Source organism: Peromyscus eremicus, chromosome 7, assembly GCF_949786415.1.
Source record: "Peromyscus eremicus chromosome 7, PerEre_H2_v1, whole genome shotgun sequence".
NCBI classification, from domain to species: Eukaryota; Metazoa; Chordata; class Mammalia; order Rodentia; family Cricetidae; genus Peromyscus; species Peromyscus eremicus.
Window position 1 is genome coordinate 49,279,152 of NC_081422.1, and position 19,068 is coordinate 49,298,219.

Consider the following 19,068-nt stretch of genomic DNA (forward strand, 5'->3'; position numbering starts at 1 on the left):
TTAAGAAAGAGGTGCTGGTTAAAAAAAAAAAAAAAAAAAGACATTTAAGAACAGGGATGCTAGCTTCTTTGAGACTTGCCCCAACTTGTTTTAACTATATCTTGTTAGTAAATTACAGAAAGTGTACATCAGTTTGTATTTTGATTGATAATTTATACTTGCAACTCTTGGGATGAGTAACTTGTGGGTCTTAAAATGATACAAAGAATTACTTCTGCATTTTTAAAATAATACTTTAGTAATATCAGGAACCATTAAAGTTTATAAGATTTGTAGTTGTGAACTTAAAACTTAGTGATACCGTTTTGGTTGTCTGGCTCTCAGAACCATACAACAGATAGACTTTATAATCGTGTGAGTGTATATAAGCTCTTGAATCAAGTATATTTGTTTTTCCCCTCAGGGTGATTTGGTTACCTGTGGAGTTTTATCTGGAAACAAAAATTTTGAAGGTCGACTTTGTGATTGTGTCCGTGCCAATTACCTTGCCTCTCCACCCTTAGTGGTGGCTTATGCCATAGCAGGCACCGTGAATATAGATTTCCAGACAGAGCCTTTAGGTGTGTTTTCCTATGGATTATCTGTGTGTTCATATGTATACTGTGCGTACTTCCTCCCAGGAGTTATTAAAAGCAGATTCTTGCTATGAAAGAAAACATTCAGTACTTGTTACTTTTTTACATTGTCCATTCCTCTATTACCAGTACATGTGTTAATGTGAAGAACATAGCTGTACATGTCATTAGTTCTCGATACTTAACCCTGTTATTAAATCAGTTACTTGGGCCAGGCGGTGGTGGCACACACCTTTAATCCCAGCCCTTGGGTGGCAGAGCCAGGCAGATCTCTGTGAGTTCCAGGCCAGCCTGGTCTACAGAGCGAGAGACAGGCACCAAAACTACACAGAGAAACCCTGTCTTGATAAACAAAAAAAAGAAAAGAAAAAAAAATCAGTTACTTGATTTCTGTGACTTGTCTTTGAAAAATAGGAATACTTTTGAGATGTTGGTTTTGTGTTGTTTTAATATGTGTACTGAACACCATGTTAAAATCTTGAGCAGGTACTGACTCTACGGGCAAGGAAATTTACCTGCATGACATTTGGCCTAGTCGAGAAGAAGTTCATCAGATAGAAGAAGAACACGTTGTATTGTCCATGTTTAAAGCTTTGAAAGAGAAGGTAGAGGTAAGAGCCTTGCGGGCTTTGTTTGTTTTTAGTTTTGTTCTTTATTTTGAAGTAAGGTCCCACTAACTCATACTGGCTGGGAACTTACTCCTTATAGCCCATGCTGCCCTGTCAACTAAGCAATCCTCAGCCTTCTCAGTGCTGGGATTATAGGCATGAGCCCCATGTCTTTGCTTTCTAAACAGAATCAAAATGCTAAATTTTGTTTATTATTTATTGAGGACAGGGTTTTGCTATGTAGCTTTGGAGCCTGTCCTGGAACTCGCTGCTCTGTAGACCAGGCTGGCCTTGAACTCACAGAGATCCTCCTACCTCTGCCTCCTGAGTGCTGGGATTAAAGGCATGTACCACCACCACCCAGCAAAAATGATAATTTTGAATATACATTTTTTTATGGCTGAGTTTTATTTTTGAAAAGTCTGTTTGTCTGTGTATGTATGTGTAAAAACATTAAAAAAACAATGACAGTGGCACAGGCCTTTAATCCCAGCACTCAGGAGACAAAGGCAGAGGAGCTCCCAATTCCTGGGCAGCCTGGGCTACACAGTAAGACTCTGCTTCATAAGGGGTGGCGTTCTTTATGACAGCTTCACGTTTGTGTCATTGTACTTTACTCGTTTTTCACTCCTCTCTTGTGCCAACTGTCTTCTGCTGGTCTCCTTCCCATTCGCAGACAGTTTAAAATCTTGGCATGGGAGTGGTGATTAGTTCATGGGTATGAATGTGGGCCTGTGTGTGCCATGGCGTGTGTGGAGGTCAGAGAACAACCCTGGATGTTAGTCCTCACCTTCTACCATGGTGGAGAAGAGCCCTTGGTTTGCCACTGCCTCTGCCAGCCTGGCTGGCCCACAAGCTAAGGGTTCTCTTGTCTCCATCTCCCATTTTACCTGTAAGACTGATGGGATTGCAGCCTATGTCCTGCTTTACATGGCTTCTGAGGATCCAAACTCAGGAACAGTGTCAAGTGATTTGCCTACTAATACATTTCCCTACTCTTACCTCTGCCTTCTCTTTTAGAGCTTTAAACATGGACAATATAACATGTTCTTCTATCTGATGAACCCCTCAACTAGGCTGAATGTCATGCATTTGGCATAGATATTTTATTTTGAAATCTAGATTCCACACAAGAAAAACATGCAATGTTTATATTTCTGAATCTGGTTTATTTTTTTTTAAATAATGGTCTTTAGTTCCATTTTCTTAAAATGTCAATATCTCTCTGTCTCTGTCTCTCTCTCTGTCTCTCTCTCTCTCTCACACACACACACACACACAAATCTGTCTTCTACATATGTGATATTTATCTTTATTTTTACTCTCATATTACCATCTCTTATTCACCTCCTCCACATAGTCCTCTTTCTACTATTATATTTTAATCTAGAGTCTACATGTAAGAGAGAAATCTGATAGTTACGTTTCTGAGCCTGGCTTATTTCACTTAAAATGGTAATCACCAGTCCATCCATTTTTCCCACAATTAACAGGGTTTTTTTTAATGCCGGAATAAAAAAAAAACCACTGTTACATAAAATGTATTTTCTTCATCTGTTGATGGTCACCTAGGCTGGTTCTATAAACAGGCTACTGTTGTTTCAGTAAGCATAGATGTGCAAATATCTCTGGTTAACTCATAGTTCTGAATGCTATTTTATATCTGGAATTGCTAATTATGAAAAGAAAGACCTAGAGTATTCTAATGGATTTTGAGTTACTAAATGTTTATCATTCCCATTCAAATAGTTCAAAAATCAAAGTAAGAGCAAATAATGGACACTTGCTGCCACTAAAATCCTGGTCATTGCATTACCTCCATAGAACAGGGAGCAGTGTCTTTTCAACTTTTTTTTTTTTTTTTTTTTTGAGACTTGCCTTTGTGCACAAATAAGCAAATACATTTTATACATACTTTTATGTTCAAAGTACTATATAAACTTGAACATTCAGAAAATGCCTTACTGTGTGATAACTATACTTCTGGATACATCATTGAACAAAGGAAAGAATTCTCCCTCAGAGAGGGCAGTGAATTGTAGAAAAAATAATTAGGAGTCAGCTATGCAGATTCCTGTAATCCTAACAGGAAGCTGAGGCAGGAGGATAAGCACAAGTGAAAGGCTGGCTTCACCTACATTATGAGTTCTAGGACAACCTGGGCTACACTATGAGACTGTTTCACAAAGAAAGCTGGGTGTAGTGATACTTTGTTTTTTAAGACAGGGTTTCTTTGTATAGTCCTATCTGTCCTAGAACTAACTGTAGACCAGGATGGCCTCTAACTCACAGATCCACCTGCATCTGTCTCCCAAGTGTAGGGATTACACCTTTAATCACAGTATTGGACCAGGAACAGGTGGATCACTATGGGTTTGAGGCCATCCTGCTCTATATAGGCAGTTAGTTACAGGTCATCCATCCAAGACTACATAGCAAGACCCTGTCTCCAAAAAAAGCAAAGAATTATGTAAATTGCATATTATGCTAAATATATGTAGAGAAAAGGAAATTAGGATAAGAAGAGTTGTACAAATTTGGGGAGCATGTTGGAGGGGATTTTGTTTCATTTTTGAAGGCAGTCTCTTTTTGTACACCAGACCGGCATTAAATTCAGTAATTTGCCTTAGCTTCTTTAGTGCTGGAATACGCTATGTCCGGCTCACATTGCTATTTTACACACGAAAGTTGAAAAGATGTTTTACTTCTTTATATGTATGAGTATTTGCCTGCATGTTTGTGCACCATGTGTATGCCTGGTGCTTGCAAAGGCCAGAAGATGGGCTCAGAACTCTTGGAACTTGAGTTACAGATGGTTGTGAGCTGCCATGTGGGTGCTTAGAATTGAATCTGGGTCCTCTGGAAGGGCAGCCAGTGCCCGTAACCTCTGAGTCATCTCTCCAACCGACTCAGCCTACTATTTTGAAAGAGAGAGTTGGATAAGGAAAGTAGAATCAGGAAGTTCAGGTATAATAGTCAAAGCTGTTGGTTGAGTGGATCATTGAGGTAGGTAGGTAGCAGTGGAAACTGGTGAGAAATGGAGTTTAAAAAAAAACTATTTGAAGGCAAGACTAACATGTAATGTGGGACAGATACATTGGAAAAGATGTTTCTTTGTGATATTTCTAAAGATTGATGACATACCTTACATACTAAATTTTTTGCAGTGTGTGTGTGTACATACACATATATGTCTTTGAGTTCTTTAGTTTGGGGATGGGGTGGCTCTATGAAGTCTTTATATTTGTTTACATTGAAACTTAACTCTGAAAATTGCTCCTGAAAATTTGGTGAGTTGAAAGTTTTAAAGCAAGTCTATTTATTCTGTTCAAAAATGTCATGATTTTTCAATGGATAAGGCTTCTTTTCCTTTCAACACTTGTCTAATTATTATTTATTACCGTGGATGTTTTTAAAGTCTCTCTTCTGATTCTTTATTTTGGTCCATTCATCCAAACTTCATTTGCAGATGGGAAATAAACGGTGGAATTCCTTAGAAGCCCCCGAGTCAGTGCTCTTTCCGTGGGACATAAAGTCTACTTATATCAGATGCCCTTCGTTTTTTGATAAGCTTGTAAGTACTAGTGAACTGCTCGAGCTTTTCAAGTTTGTTACAATTGAAAAGAAAAAAGTTCAGTGTTGTGAATTCATTTTTTCTTCTTAGACCAAAGAGCCAGCTGTCCTCCAGCCTATCGACAAGGCCCATGTCTTACTGTATTTGGGAGACTCGGTCACTACAGACCACATATCACCTGCTGGAAGTATTGCTAGGAGCAGTGCTGCCGCTAAGTATCTGACAAACAGAGGGTATGTGGGGGGCGGGGGGTGTGCTCATGGTCCCAGGGGCTCGCTTTACCTTGTTCCTCGGTTAGGTTACCAAGAGGCTTTTTTCAAGGTCTTAGTCCTATGTCCTGTAACTACAGACTATTTTAGGGATCTCATTGTTAGCACATTTGTCTTCAGCAAGACCTAAGTGGCACCTGATGACCCTCTTTCCTTATAATGTTAGAAATTGAAGTCACTATTTTTAATTGAGCCTTTATTCAAACAAACAAAGCTTTTATAGTCTAAAGAAATAACTGGTTAGAAGCAATAATCAAGCTTAGTTTGACACACCAGATGGATCCTGACCATTTGGTTCTAAACAGCTTCCCATCATAAAAGTATAACAAATGTGTGCTTCATGGGGCTGTAAAATACATATCAGTGAGGATAGGGTTGATGTGTATCACTATCAAAGATGACTGACAGGATCAAATTTGAATAGCCTGATTATATAGCAGATACCTTTTTTTAAAGATGTAGAGAGTGTGTGTGTGTGTGTGTGTGTGTGTGTGTGTGTGTGTGTGTACACATGTACACACCACTTGTGTATGTGTCACCGTGGAGTCAGGAAGAAGATATTTTGAATCCCTTACCTCTGGAGTTGTAAGCTGCAGCTGTGAGCTGCCTGACATGTGTTCTGGAAACTGAATTCAGGTTTTTGTAAGAACAGCAAGCAATTTTAACTACTGAGCCAAAGAGATACAAATTTGAAACTAGGAAGGTATTGTTTCATTTCTCTACTAGTAATAATGTGGAGTTGCTCTCACTGAAGAACTGTTTTGGTGCTGGATAGAAAGCTTGTTTGCTGTGTTGATTAGCTTTTGGACATTATATGTGTTGCTTGAGCAATTCAGATGATAACATTTTTTGTTGAAATGCTTTATAAAAATTAAAGCTTTAGTCCTAACACTCAGGAGGCAGGCGGATCTCTGTGAGTTTGAGGCCACCCTGGTCTACAGAGCGAGATCCAGGACAGGCACCGAAACCTCATAGAGAAACCCTGTCTCAGAGGGAAAAAAAAAAAAATGGAGCTGTTTTGACAGAATCACAGTATAGCTTTTATTACAAAGTTTCTTCTAATATTTTTTACTGCATTTTTATTTAATGTGTGTGTGTGTGTGTGTGTGTGTGTGTGTGTGTGTGTGTAAACATGCAAGTCAGTTCTATTCCATATACCCCGGAGTCAGGCTTGGCAGCAAGTGCTTTTACCTGCTAGGCCATCTTGCTGGCCTGTTCTAATAATTTTCCGAAAATATGAATCTCAGAATCTACACCAGCACTTCTCAACCTGTGGGTCAAGACTACTTGGGGGTCGGATGACCCTTTCACGGGGGTCACCTAAGACCATCAGAAAACACAGATATTTACATTATGATTTCATAATAGTAGCAAAATTATAAAATAGCAACGAAATAATTTTATGGTTGGGGTCACCACAACATGAGAAACTCTATTAAAGGGTCGCAGCTTTAGGATGGTTGAGAACCACTGGTCTACATCATTCTATCCTGAAGTGTGTGGTGGTGCACGCCTTTAATTCCAGCACTCGGGAGGCAGAGGCAGACGGGTCTCTGTGAGTTTGAGGCCAGCCTGGTCTACAGAGTGAGTTCCAGGACAGTCAGGCTACACAGTGAAAACCTGCCTGTGGGTTGAGGGGGGAGTTTCTTTCGTTTTGTTTTAAATGTACAAGTTCAGAGTATTGATACTTCTGTGTAAAAGATCAAACCAGAGGCTGATAACAATCAGTTTTTGATTGTTGAGATATTTTTGTTCAGTAGTTTCTGACCTCTAAAACTGCTGGATGTGGTAGCTGCTTGCTGAGCTAGAGTATTGCAAGTTTGAGACCAGCCTGAGGTGCATACCTAAGACTTTGCCTTTTAAAAAGAAAGTAAGATCTGAGATTTGCTTCAGATTAATGGGGGCAATTATCTAAGAAACTGTGAGTTTATAGATCGATGATAAACTCATGAGATCTTTTAAAGTTTTAAGCTAGCTTGAGATCTTCTAAAGTTGGGGGAGGTGGACAACAGCCTTTAATAGATTTCTTACAACCCAGTGATGTGATTTTCTGTCTGGCCTGAACACTGTCTTTCATAACTTTTTTGTAGCCTTACTCCTCGGGAGTTCAACTCTTACGGAGCCCGAAGAGGTAACGATGCTGTGATGACAAGAGGCACGTTTGCAAACATCAAGCTTTTTAATAAGTTTATTGGGAAGCCAGCTCCCAAAACAGTTCACTTTCCATCAGGACAGACGGTAAAGATGGACACAGAGTGCCTCTGCCATGGCTCACTGAATCAACTTCTATAGTAATAATTTTCTCTCGGTTTTCATCTACAGCTCGATGTATTTGAAGCTGCAGAACTGTACCAGAAAGAAGGTATCCCACTGATCATTTTAGCAGGGAAAAAATATGGTTCAGGAAATTCAAGAGACTGGGCTGCCAAAGGACCCTATTTGCTGGTACTGATTTTTAAATTTTATATTCTTAAACTTAAAGAATTTTAATACTCCTTTTCTCAGTAACATCTTTTCAACATTTATTTGGTTTATTTAAATTTTTTATATGCTTATTTGGATCTCACATTTATGTTTTTTTTTCAATGATCTTAGGTGATATATTTCTATTTTTATTTTACTACTCTCAAATTTAATTAAACCTCAGATCTTTTGGTTTTTTGAGACAGGGTTTCTCTGTGTAGCTTTGCACCTCTCCTGGGACTCACTTGGTAGCCCAGGCTGGCCTCGAACTCACAGAGATCCGCCTGGCTCTGCCTCCCGAGTGCTGGGATTAAAGGCGTGCGCCACCACCGCCTGGCCAAATATTTTTTATATAAGGAAATCTGTATGGGAGCAGTAAAGAGAAAGGAGATATTTATCTTGAACTATCATACCTCCCTTTCACTTTCCTTCTGTCAAGAAACTCAGGTAGCCAAATATCATACCCCTTGACCAAGTAAGAAACCTGTTTGTATTTTCTATGAGGCTATTCAGTTTCTTCAAGGACAGTAACTTATACAGGAGGCACAGGATAGCACCATCTCTGTTTTTAATCTAGTGTTAGCAGGTCATCTGTCATCCCTGTCTTCCCCTCAAGACCCCAGTGTACCTCAGGTTAGGTCCTCCTTTCTCAGTAGGGGGTTTGGACTCCCAAGAAGTGAAAGTTGGTTAAGTGTTTGTTTGTTTTTTAATGTTATTCTTGAGTTAGGCAGTGGTAACACAAGCCTTTAATCCCAATACTCTGGAGCAGAGTCAGGAGGATCTCTGAGTTTGAGGCTAGCTTGATCTACAAAGTGAATTCCAGAACAGCTAGGACTATGTAGAGACCCTGTCTCAAACAAAACAAGTGATTTTTTTTTTTTTATGTATAAGTACAAGGTAAGCATACAATACTTGAACAAGTGTATAGCACATTGTGCAGTTCATACTCTGGAGGGACAAAGAGGGAAAGAGAGTGCGTGGTGAAGGAGGGAACTGTCCTAAAAGGCTTCTGAGACAGTGCGTGTGTTTAAATGGAGAAACCAGGGCTGGAACCTTTAGCTCAGTGCTTCTCAACCTTCCTAATGCTGCGACCCTTAGTATATATAGTTCCTCATGGGGTGGGGACCCCCCCCCAACTATAAAAGTATCTCATTGCTACTTCATAATTGTAATTCACTACTGTTTTGGATCATAATATAAATATGTGATAGGAGACTCCTGTAAAAGGGTCATTCAACCCCCAAAAAGGTCATGACCCACAGGTTGAGAACCACTGCTCTAGTTCATTTTCTTTAGAGAATAAACGTTTGCTCAAAGTAGGGCTAGAGCTAGAGGTCTTACTGCTGATTAGTTCTCCAGTGTTCCCAGGACCTCACACTTCAAAATCTCAAAACTCCCGAGTTCAATTTGCAGATTGATTGACTCAGACCTTAATTCCTGTTCATCAGTCTGCCAAATCAGTTACCTTTTTATTGTTACTGTTCTTAAGACAGAGTCTTTCTGTGTAGCTCTGGCTGGCCTGGGACTCATAGAGATTACCCTCCCTCTACCTCTCGGAAGTACCCCAGAGCTCTACTTTGAGTCAGAGTGTTAACCCTGGAGCTCTGTTGGTGGTCAAAACAATGAAAGAGGTTTGGTTTTGTTTTTTGATTTTTGTTTGTTTTTTGAGACAAGGTTTCTCTGTGTAGCCTTGGCTGTTCTGGAGCTCTCTCTGTAGACCATGCTAGCCTTGAACTCAGAGATCTGCCTCCATGCTGCTGAGATTGAAGGACTGTGCCATCATCACTGCCCAGCTGTAAGGGTCCTTTTTTTCTTCTTCTTCTTCTTCTTCTTCTTCTTCTTCTTCTTCTTCTTCTTCTTCTTCTTCTTCTTCTCTCTCTCTCTCTCTCTCTCTCTCTCTCTCTCTCTCTCTCTCTCTCTCTTCTCTCTCTCTCTCTCTTTAAGAACAGTCTATAAAAGGTTTATGTAGATACCCATCTCACTAATGGTATAGTCCATCAAAAACAACTATACAAAGCCCAAAGATATTTTTTCCTTTAAAATAGTCACCATAAAGCAGACATGATGGTGCATCTTGCAAACTCAGCATCCCAGGGCAGAAAGCAGGAAGATTGCATGAGTTTGAAGCCAGTGTAGGCTGCAAAGCCAGTTTAGGCTACAAACCAAGGTCTGTCTCAAAAATTATAATTAAAATGATGATAAATAAAATGCATATTTGTTACAGGGTGTAAAGGCTGTTTTGGCTGAAAGTTATGAAAAAATACACAAAGATCATTTGATTGGAATTGGCATAGCTCCGCTTGAGTTCCTCCCAGGAGAAAATGCAGACTCCTTGGGCCTCTCTGGTAGAGAAGTATTTTCTTTATCATTTCCTGAAGAACTGTCTCCTGGAATTACATTAAATATGAAGGTATCTCCAAGATTCCAAAATATATAATTGTGTCCTCTGTACTCAATCGGTGTTTGTAAGTTTAAATAAGGATTGTTTCTAATTGTGTGCTTATGTCAGTGCATGTAAGCTGTAGCTCGTTCCTGTTCATCTGTGTTATTAATAGAGCTCACCTTGTCTGAGGAAAAGTAGAAGAAACTGGTTGTGTAGTCTAGAAAAAAGATGCCTGGTGGAGAATTGAGGCTCAGTTTAATCAGCTCTTTCTGTTTTGATCTACATTGGACCCAGGCAATATTCCATTCCAAAGAGAACGAAAGTTCAGCTTTTAGGGTTAGATAAGACTCTAAGGAAGAAAGGAAAGAACAGTGACACTGTATGTAATGGACGTTTACGGTATAGTAAGTGTAAATAGTGAGTGATGACTTCCACAAGAGAAGCAAAGTCATGCTGTAGAAGTGCAGAGTCTGATACTTGTCATTTAGAATTAGAAATCAAAATACCCATTTTTCTACTTAGCTCATTGGGAGGGTCTTATGTTTTTAAATAGTGGAAGGGTTTTAGGCAATCAAAATGGAGGAAATTAGAACCAGGAAAATGAGACAACAAATCAGGTAGTTAGTGGATGTGAATACAAATGTTCTTAACCAAGTAACACTTTGAAGCTCTGACACTCACACATCTTTTTGTTTGTTTAAAGACAAGCACTGGAAAAGAATTCAGCGTGATTGCATCATTTGAAAATGATGTGGAGATAACTTTGTACAAACATGGAGGCTTATTAAACTTTGTGGCTCGAAAATTCTCATAGTATCTACTCACCATGGTATCTTTCATGACTGGTAACGGCAAAGCCTTTTGTGCTGGACCCAGGAACCTTTGCCATGGAGCTGCAGATAATTCCAGTACACTTGTTAATCTCATCCATGGATGTAAATGATTATGAATCAATGTTGTGACTGAAATGAAATCTTGATTTTAAATAATATACGAATGGTGCTATTAACATTGCTAAAATCAACGTGTGAAGTGTGTTGTGGAAGAGACCTGTAAGTATGGGGGTTATATTTTATCAGAACATTTTGTAAATAAAGACAGAATTTGAATTTGTGTTGAAGATTCATATGAGTAGCCTTTCTGAAGCTGTTTGTTTTGTTTTGCCCTATAAAATTGGACTACTGTTTGTTGGTTTAAGAATAGCAAGTTGAAATACAAGAATCCAGATTAGACCCTAAAATTGTGGAAATGGCTACCCGATTTATAAATGAATTTTTAAGTGTATTCCTTTCCAGAGTTGAGTTGGACACAGTTGCCATTCCCAGTTTGTAATGTCAGTTAGGTTTACCCTTAGTCTCAGGATATCTGAGGAATAGAACCTGCCCCAGATCACAGTCCCTCTGACCAGTCTAGCCAAAGTTTACTCCATGTCTGAAGATAAATAACTGCAAAATACAGATGATTGTATGGTACCATGTATTAGTAAAGGTATATTTCCTATGATACAGTCCTGTAATTTTTCAATAATTTGCCACTGTGACACTCTGGCAAGCCCAAATGCTGGTGTATTAATTGGGACTAGATTTTGTAACTTCAATTAGGTATCACCAGCTGATGTTCCACATTCCTTTTATGAGTGCTGAAAACAACTTGAATCAAACTCTAGATTTCCTCTAGACTCCAAAATTATCTACCCAAAATTATATGGATATGCACCCCCTAAGTGTTACTTTTAATGTTACTTTTGTATAGTCCTTTAAGTTGACTTACTGCTATTTGAGTCTTTATTTTACTTGTGGGATACATGACTCTGTTCATTTCATTATGGTTTGTTTTTAATCAAAACTGATCATAGGCTAAGACACTCGGCAGCCACTTCTGTCACATGTCCTGTGTCCCTAGCTGCATTTATATCTGACACCACATCACATGCTTTGTCTGTGTTTTAAATCCTTTTTAAAGGATTGGAAATTAGTTTTAGAAGGTCTTATACCTCTTTTTAATTAAGAAATAAAACAGCAGCAAAATGTTAGGTGTAATGATTTTTTTAAATGTTTTCTTCATCTGATCTGTTTTTGTGCATAGCACAAAACAAAAAGTACTTGTTTTATGCTAAAATTCAGGAATTCCCAAACCAGTGGGTGAAGAGCACTGAGGACTTTGCATATAATTAGTCATACAATCTGTTGAAAATATTTTTCAAATATATACTTAGTTGGACTAGAGTTTGACAAAACAAAGTCTCTTTATAAGTGTTTTCTTTGCTACTTTAAAATCATATTGTGTTCTGGCAGAAGCCATGTGTCTATCTGTGTGTGTTAATCTGCGTGGAAACCTGAGTTAGGAATGGAGAACTTAAAAGTTGAGTATTAAAATACTGGTACATGCTTTGAAAAAATGGTAATTTGGGATGTATATATGGGGGGAAATGTCTTACTTTGAAGGTATACTCTTGTCAGTAGTCTGAGTTAAAGGTGTGGACATAAAAGTCTGAGAGATGATAAACACAGCTATGAATCAAACATTTACATTTCCAGTCCACCGAGTCTGGTAATGGTATAAAAATTGTATTTCAGGAATGAAATCAAGGTTCTCTTAATCTCTTGCTTAGAAACAGTGAACTTGATAAGCACGGTTTTAAATGGAGAGGGAAATTAAGCTCATGTCTTAATGCGTATATTTTGTAATTCTGCCTCCAGCCAAATGATGCAAAAATGTGATGCCTGTTTTTAATGTGTTACTTCCTTTATTGACTATTTTTAGTATTTTTGTATTATTTCTAAAAATTACTAATATTTGGGAAAGGAACACAAAAAAAAGCAAATCAGTATTGTGAACGTAGCACAGTTACCAACAGCAGCATTGTAGTCTCAAGAACTTTGTGGTCCATGCTGTTGTGTGCCTTAGTTGTGCTGCTCATACAAATGAAGGAAAGGAAAGGCTTCCAGCAGGTACCTCTGTCTCTGTATTAGCACTTGGATGAGAGGCAGCAGCATCTCTTCACCAGACTGTTTGGATTTTCACTGGTGTTGAACTAAAAGCTGTAAAGCTAAGAGCTCAGCCTGGGTCAGTTATTTGCATATGTGATAACAATGTAGTGCACATTCCCCTTCTTGGTGGTAAGTGAAAGGATGAAAAATCAACATTTTTTCAGGGGTTGAAAACCACCTTCCTTTTTGCCTTTGAGTCTAGGGAGAAGATACTAAGATACTGGATGATGATACTATATTTGATTTGGGGGAAAAAACAGGGAAAGGAAGTGGACTTTGACTTTTTTCAATAGGATTTTTTTCCCCTTCAAGAGGGACTGTGACTGTGTTGATGTGGTCTTTTTTGTTTTGTTTTTGTTTGTTTTTATCAATTTTATGCAAAATATGTGGCTATAAAACCATATATATCTCTTCAGTAACTATAAATCATTGTTATTTAAAGCCAACAAAATAGCATAACAGTTTTAAGTTCAATAATGTTAAGTATTGTATAGAAATATATTGGAGGTAAAGTTCAGTTAATGAAATTGTGTATATGTTATTGATGCTGTAAATTATTTTTAATAAAGAAAATTGTATTATCACATTTGACTCATGTTGTATTTTGTAGTAACTCAGAATAAAACATCATAACAAGAAATGAAATGCTATCCAGAAATTTCTCATTTAACATATAATGTTCAGACTTAATTCCCAACATAACATCCAGCATGTGAGCCAGTTAATCTCACCACTATATCACAGAGTTCCTTTCTATGCTAACACTTAAGAGAATGAAAGTCTGAAGTACAGTTAGGGTCCACTGAAACAGTAAATGAATTTAATTCAGGGAGTGTTCCAACTGTTGGTCAAGTTATGGAATCAGTTTTCCATGAAAGACTAATCTGTCCTAATCTTTTGTACAAGTCGGGCAACTTAACAGTCAAGTGATGGAGACTATCTATTCTTCGAGGCAGTTCTGACACTAAAGTTTGGATGTTTAAAAACTATGTATTTCACCAAGCTTGGTGTTGCATGCTTGTAATTTCAGTGCTTAGGAAGCTGAAGCCAGGAGGATTGGTTGAGTTAAAGGCCAACCTGGGCCAAAGCTAAGGCTATTGTGGCAAACACCTTGTCTCGAAATTTTTTTTAGGTTGAAGTCTCCTATTCATAGCTGATATTCACTGATTCTCTTTCTCCCTAATCTGTCTGTTCCTCATTTGTATAACTAATTTAAGTACATATTTACTGTATAAATTGAACTACTAGAAATGGCATTGCATGTTTCTTCATACCATAGGTCTTTGTTATGGTAATTGATAACATTTAGGACAGAATTGGACAGCTCATTTGATGCGAATTGTGTATGACAGGAGAAGATGGCCTTGCTGTAGGACAGTGGTGCTGTATGGTCTGGAACACTGTAGGTCTTGCTAATGGTGTCACTCACTCTGTCTTCTGCAATTTTATTGATGTTTTTGCAAAGCAAATCATGCACAGCTGGGAACTAGGGCCACAGCACTCTCCCCTAAAACAAGGTTTTGTAAATAGGATCAGCTTCCCCTGATTGGAAAGGATATTCCAGGGATTAGGGTTTAGGGCAGTGGTAGGTCACTTGTCTAGCAGGATCAAAGCCTTGGATTCAAATCCCTATGTTGCCTACCCCAAAAGCCCCTCCTCCTACTGTTAGTAGCAACCTAAGTGATTAAAGCTTATTAAAACTTGACATCCAGGGCTGGAGAGAGGGCTTATAGGTGGCAAGCACTGGCTGCCCTTCCAGAGGTCCTGAGTTCAGTTCCTGTGACCACGTGGTGGCTCACAACCATCTATAAGAAGATCTGGTGCCCTCTTCTGGCATGTAGGCATACATTCAGGCAGAACACTATACATAATCTTCAAAAAACAAAAACTTGACATCCAAAGGCTGAAGTGGTCACAATTTCAGATTCTAGGATAGTATCACAAAAGCAAGTACCAGTACCAACATAAACGCACCCTGATCGTTTGAATATCCAGACTTCATGGAAATGGCAGCCTTGGTGCATTTATCATTTGATACCAGTTTTGCTTCCTAATTACAAATTACTGCAAGTCTTGCTGTTTTGATGAGAATTGTTTGGATAACTTTTACAACTGCTAGCTAGACTAGACGCTCATGTTTAGGATATGTTTGGGCCACATAACCTTTCTGTTAATGATAGACCACATGTAGATGGTTCCTAAGATGGCCCCCAGTAGCCATTTTAGTTTGTGTGATTGAATTGACATTTGCATAATGGGATTGCCTACGGATGCATTTCTCAGAACATGTCCCATCAGTAGCATATTAGTACCTGAAAAATGAATCCTCAATTGCAAAAGCAGATATATGTGTAATCCTCACTCTGCTCATAAGACCACTGAATTTTATGTATGTGTTGGTACTATGAACATCCATTATATAAAGGAAATATGAAACTGCAAGATTGAGCCAGTGAGATAGCTCAATGGGTAAAGGTGCTTGCTGGACAATCCTGGTCACACAAGTTCTGTCTCCAGAGCCATGTAAAGGTGAAGGAAGGAACTGACTCCACAAAGTTACACACATTGGTTTTTTTTAGACAGTTTCTCTGTGTAACAGCACTCGTCCTGGAACTTGCTTTGTAGACCAGACTGGCCTCAGCGATCCACCTGCCTCTGCCCCCCAACCCCTGTGCCCCAGTGCTGGGATTAAAGGCATGTGCCACTATGCCCAGTTTTAATATATTTTTTAAACTATAAGATTGTTTTCTAGAACACATTTTCTGTTGAGGTTGAACCCAAAGCATTATATATGCTAAACACTGAACCCTGACAGTGAGTCATGCAATACAAAATCGTGTAATCTCTGCAAATTGTTTTTGTTTTACATTGAAGGGGTGTGTGTGTGTGTGTGTGTGTTCGAGAAAAAAATACACACACACACACACACACGCACTCCAATGTTTGGAAAAATGGTTTGGCAGCACACATTAGGAATCGTAAAAGACTGAGCAGTTCATCCTAGGGACAATTTGAAGTACACAAGAGCTGGGCAAGGTGGTGGCAATCTCAGCACTTGGAGGTGGCAACAGGAATCCAGCCTGGGCTACATGAGATTGTCTCAACCAAAATCTTAAGATGTACAAAAAGTTTGTGTATAAAGATACCCTGAAACTGGGAAAATATCTACTTAAAGTAAAAATGGCAAGTTACAGAAAGCTTTTTTTCTCCTTGGCAACAGAGTTTCCTTATGTAGCCCAGCCTGGCGGCCTTGAACCAGAATCCTGCCTCAACCTCTCAAGTGCTAGGATTACACACCCATCACTATAACAGGCTTTCCATTTCTGAAGAATGTCCCAGGAGGTCTGAGGAAATGGCTCAGTGGGTAAGAGTGCTTGCTGCCCAAGCATGAAGACCTGAGTTCGGATCCCCAGAACCGGTATAAAAAGCCAGCCATTACTGTGCATTCTGCACCCTTAGTGCAGGTGGGACAGGGAGTGATGAAGCGATCACTGGAGCGTTCTGACTGCCAGCCTAACAAAAAATAATGACTCCGAGTGAAAGACCCTTCCTCAAGGGAATAAAGCAAAGACCAATTACCAGAAAGGATAATTAAGGTCGTTCAACCAACTTCTTGTCCCAAAATCCCAAGCAAGCTCTTGAGCACTTTCCTGTTGACTGAACTACCTACCCTACCTAAATAGGGATTCTAACCCAATTGCCAGCTCTGTTCCTCGGTGTAAAAGAGTCGTTTGTCACCCCGGATCTGAACTGTGGTGCTAACAGCCCGGTTCGTGCTGCTTTCTCTCTCCCTCTGCTGAACCGAGTTACCTCGCTTGAAAACAGGTGCTATAGCCAAGGTCCTGAACTGGGAGTTGGTAACTACGGTCTGATTGCTCCGTGCACTCTAGACTTCAGTTTTCCCGCCAGCACAGACGGTGTAGGCCTCTTTATACAGTCGTTTCGGGTTGGAATATTCCAGTACCCAGACAGCGAGCCTCGTTCCCTCACAGAGGGGGACCCGACCCTTGCAGTTTCAGGACGAGGATTCCCTTCTAGGGAGAATGCAACTCTGGCCGCGCTCTATGAAGATGGCCTCCAGGATACGCGCTTCCAGAAAGAGCGGGAAGGAGTGAGGAAAGAAAGCCAAGATGCGAGCCCTCAGGAGGCAGCTTCCTGACAGACAACGCTCCAAGTCGCTGCCTGGATTAAGCCGACCTAGTCAGAATTGACAGGTGCCGCTCAAGGGCCCAAAGCCTACTAAATGGTTACTCCAGGGCCAATCAGAAACAAGACCTCTGAATCCTGACTAGAGAGCCGAGACTGACAGGTTCGTCGGGTTGCGGACCGCCAATCAGAAGCCGGGTCTCTGAATTCTGTTGGGGGCGGGGGAAGGGTTGGGCATGGGCGGTCAGTGGTGTGCGCTGATTGGGCGGCGGAATGTGGGCGGAGCCAATAGGAAGGCGGGGCTCGCGGCCGCAGGTCGGGCCCCACCTCCCGCACCGTGGCTTCTGGCTTGCTGAGCGTGGACAGCGGGTCTGCCTGGGGACGTCGGGTCGCAGCGGGTGAGCGGAGGTGGGGGAGGCTGAGACGAGCCCGGGGTCTCCGTGAGGGGACGTCCCTGAGAGCGGGCGGCGGGCTCCTGCTGCCCTCGCGCTCCTCACATTCGCTGCGTGTTGACCGGGCAGCTCACTGTCCAGCCCCAGCTGGGCTGAGATCTCAGCGCAATCCCGAGGGTCTCACCCTCCGCAGGCCTGCACGGTGCGGGGTGGAAGCCAGGAGCCCAGCTATGGGCCACCTCCCTCCCGTCGTTGTCCTTTCTCCGCAGCTAGACCCACTGGAGCAGCGGGTAGTGCTGCTTCCAGTCGCCCTTGGAAGACGACTGTGTAGAGTCCCTGCAGCCTGTAAACCGATGTTGAGTGATGGCAACCATTGGCTCACCGAATAGATGCAGGCAATACAATTGCCTGCTTCCCAGCCTTGGAAGCTCATAGCAGAAAGGGTCGCTGAAGACCGACTTGGAAGAAGTGCTAAGGCAGAGTTCACGGGACTTTGTAACGCTTTAGGAGAGGACGAGAGGAAAGACTGGTTTCTGTTTTGTTGTGGTGGTTTTTTTCTGGTGTACCTTGCACAAAGTGCAGAGTGTAAGGTCCACTCTCTCTTCATTCCTCTTTGGTTCAACAAAGATTATGGAGTATGGCGCCAGCCTCCTGGTTAGAAGCCCTTACTGTTTGAGGGGTTTTTCGGGAGCTAAATATTGCTGGCAAGAAGTACATTAACACCTATATAGGATTTGGATTCGCCCTCCATCCTCTCCATACACACGGGGCACATTTGGTTAAAATGGAAATCTCTGGTAAAAACATTTCTATGTGTGTATTTACTTTCAGGAGCAGGTTTCAATGTGTGCCTTTTCTTTCATGATGTGGAGTTCTTCGTGTACACAACAAAAAAGCAAATATAAGCTCAAAAGAGAACTTTGAACAGCTTAGATATTGGTGCTAGAAGGGACTTTTAGAGATGACGTTCCTAAACTCTTTTAGAGGCCATATGGCTGAAGTTTGAGAGGTTGGTAGCCCAGCTGGTGCCAGAACAACTTTTTGTAGCTCAGCACCTGTTAAGTGTACCAGGTTGTCTTGTGAGCAGATCTGCCAATAATACCTTGTCCTGCTTTAGCAAACAAGGCTCTGCAAAAAGATGCTTAACAAATTCCATTCAAGGTCATGGGAACATTTTCTGCAGATGGGCCGTCACTAATTGCCTTTAACAGTCTTTTCAACTTTGAGAACTTTTTCTTTTTGAGACAAGTCTTCCACTGTAGCAAGGGCTAGACTAGAACTCAATAGGTAGTCCAGACTGGCCTTCAACAAGCAGCAGTCTTTCTGTCCCTGTCTCTGGATTGGTGGGACAACAGATGTGAGCCACCACCACACCCAGCTCCCTATCAAGTTCCTCTCAAGTTCTTTTAATACCCTTAAATACTTTCAGAGTTGAGAGGATTTCATCTTGGAATTAATGCTGCAGTTCACATTACATTATGAACACTGGCCTTGTTTTATATATATATTCAGAAGGAATGTTTAAAATTCCTTGTTAAGTCTTAAGGCCAAAAGCAATGTGACAAGATGTATTAGTTTCCAGAAGTTTCAGGTGCAAAGATTGTTTTGAAACCCTGTTTGGTCTTTGTGACAATATGTTTAGTGAACAACACCTGAAGAGCTTAATTT

The 19,068-nt window shown here is 40.5% G+C and overlaps 1 protein-coding gene across 1 annotated transcript in view; it reads left to right on the forward strand.

The window, feature by feature from the left end:
- Nucleotides 1–10,985, forward strand: part of Ireb2 (iron responsive element binding protein 2) — a 47,211-nt gene extending 36,226 nt beyond the window's left edge. Inside the window, exons 15-22 of the mRNA XM_059267912.1 lie at nucleotides 404–560; nucleotides 1,062–1,186; nucleotides 4,653–4,757; nucleotides 4,848–4,990; nucleotides 7,117–7,264; nucleotides 7,349–7,471; nucleotides 9,714–9,899; nucleotides 10,576–10,985. Of these exons, the coding sequence (XP_059123895.1) occupies nucleotides 404–560; nucleotides 1,062–1,186; nucleotides 4,653–4,757; nucleotides 4,848–4,990; nucleotides 7,117–7,264; nucleotides 7,349–7,471; nucleotides 9,714–9,899; nucleotides 10,576–10,686 (1,098 nt within the window). The 3' untranslated portion in view covers nucleotides 10,687–10,985. The remainder of the gene's footprint in view (nucleotides 1–403; nucleotides 561–1,061; nucleotides 1,187–4,652; nucleotides 4,758–4,847; nucleotides 4,991–7,116; nucleotides 7,265–7,348; nucleotides 7,472–9,713; nucleotides 9,900–10,575) is intronic.
- Nucleotides 10,986–19,068: the final 8,083 nt, after the last annotated feature.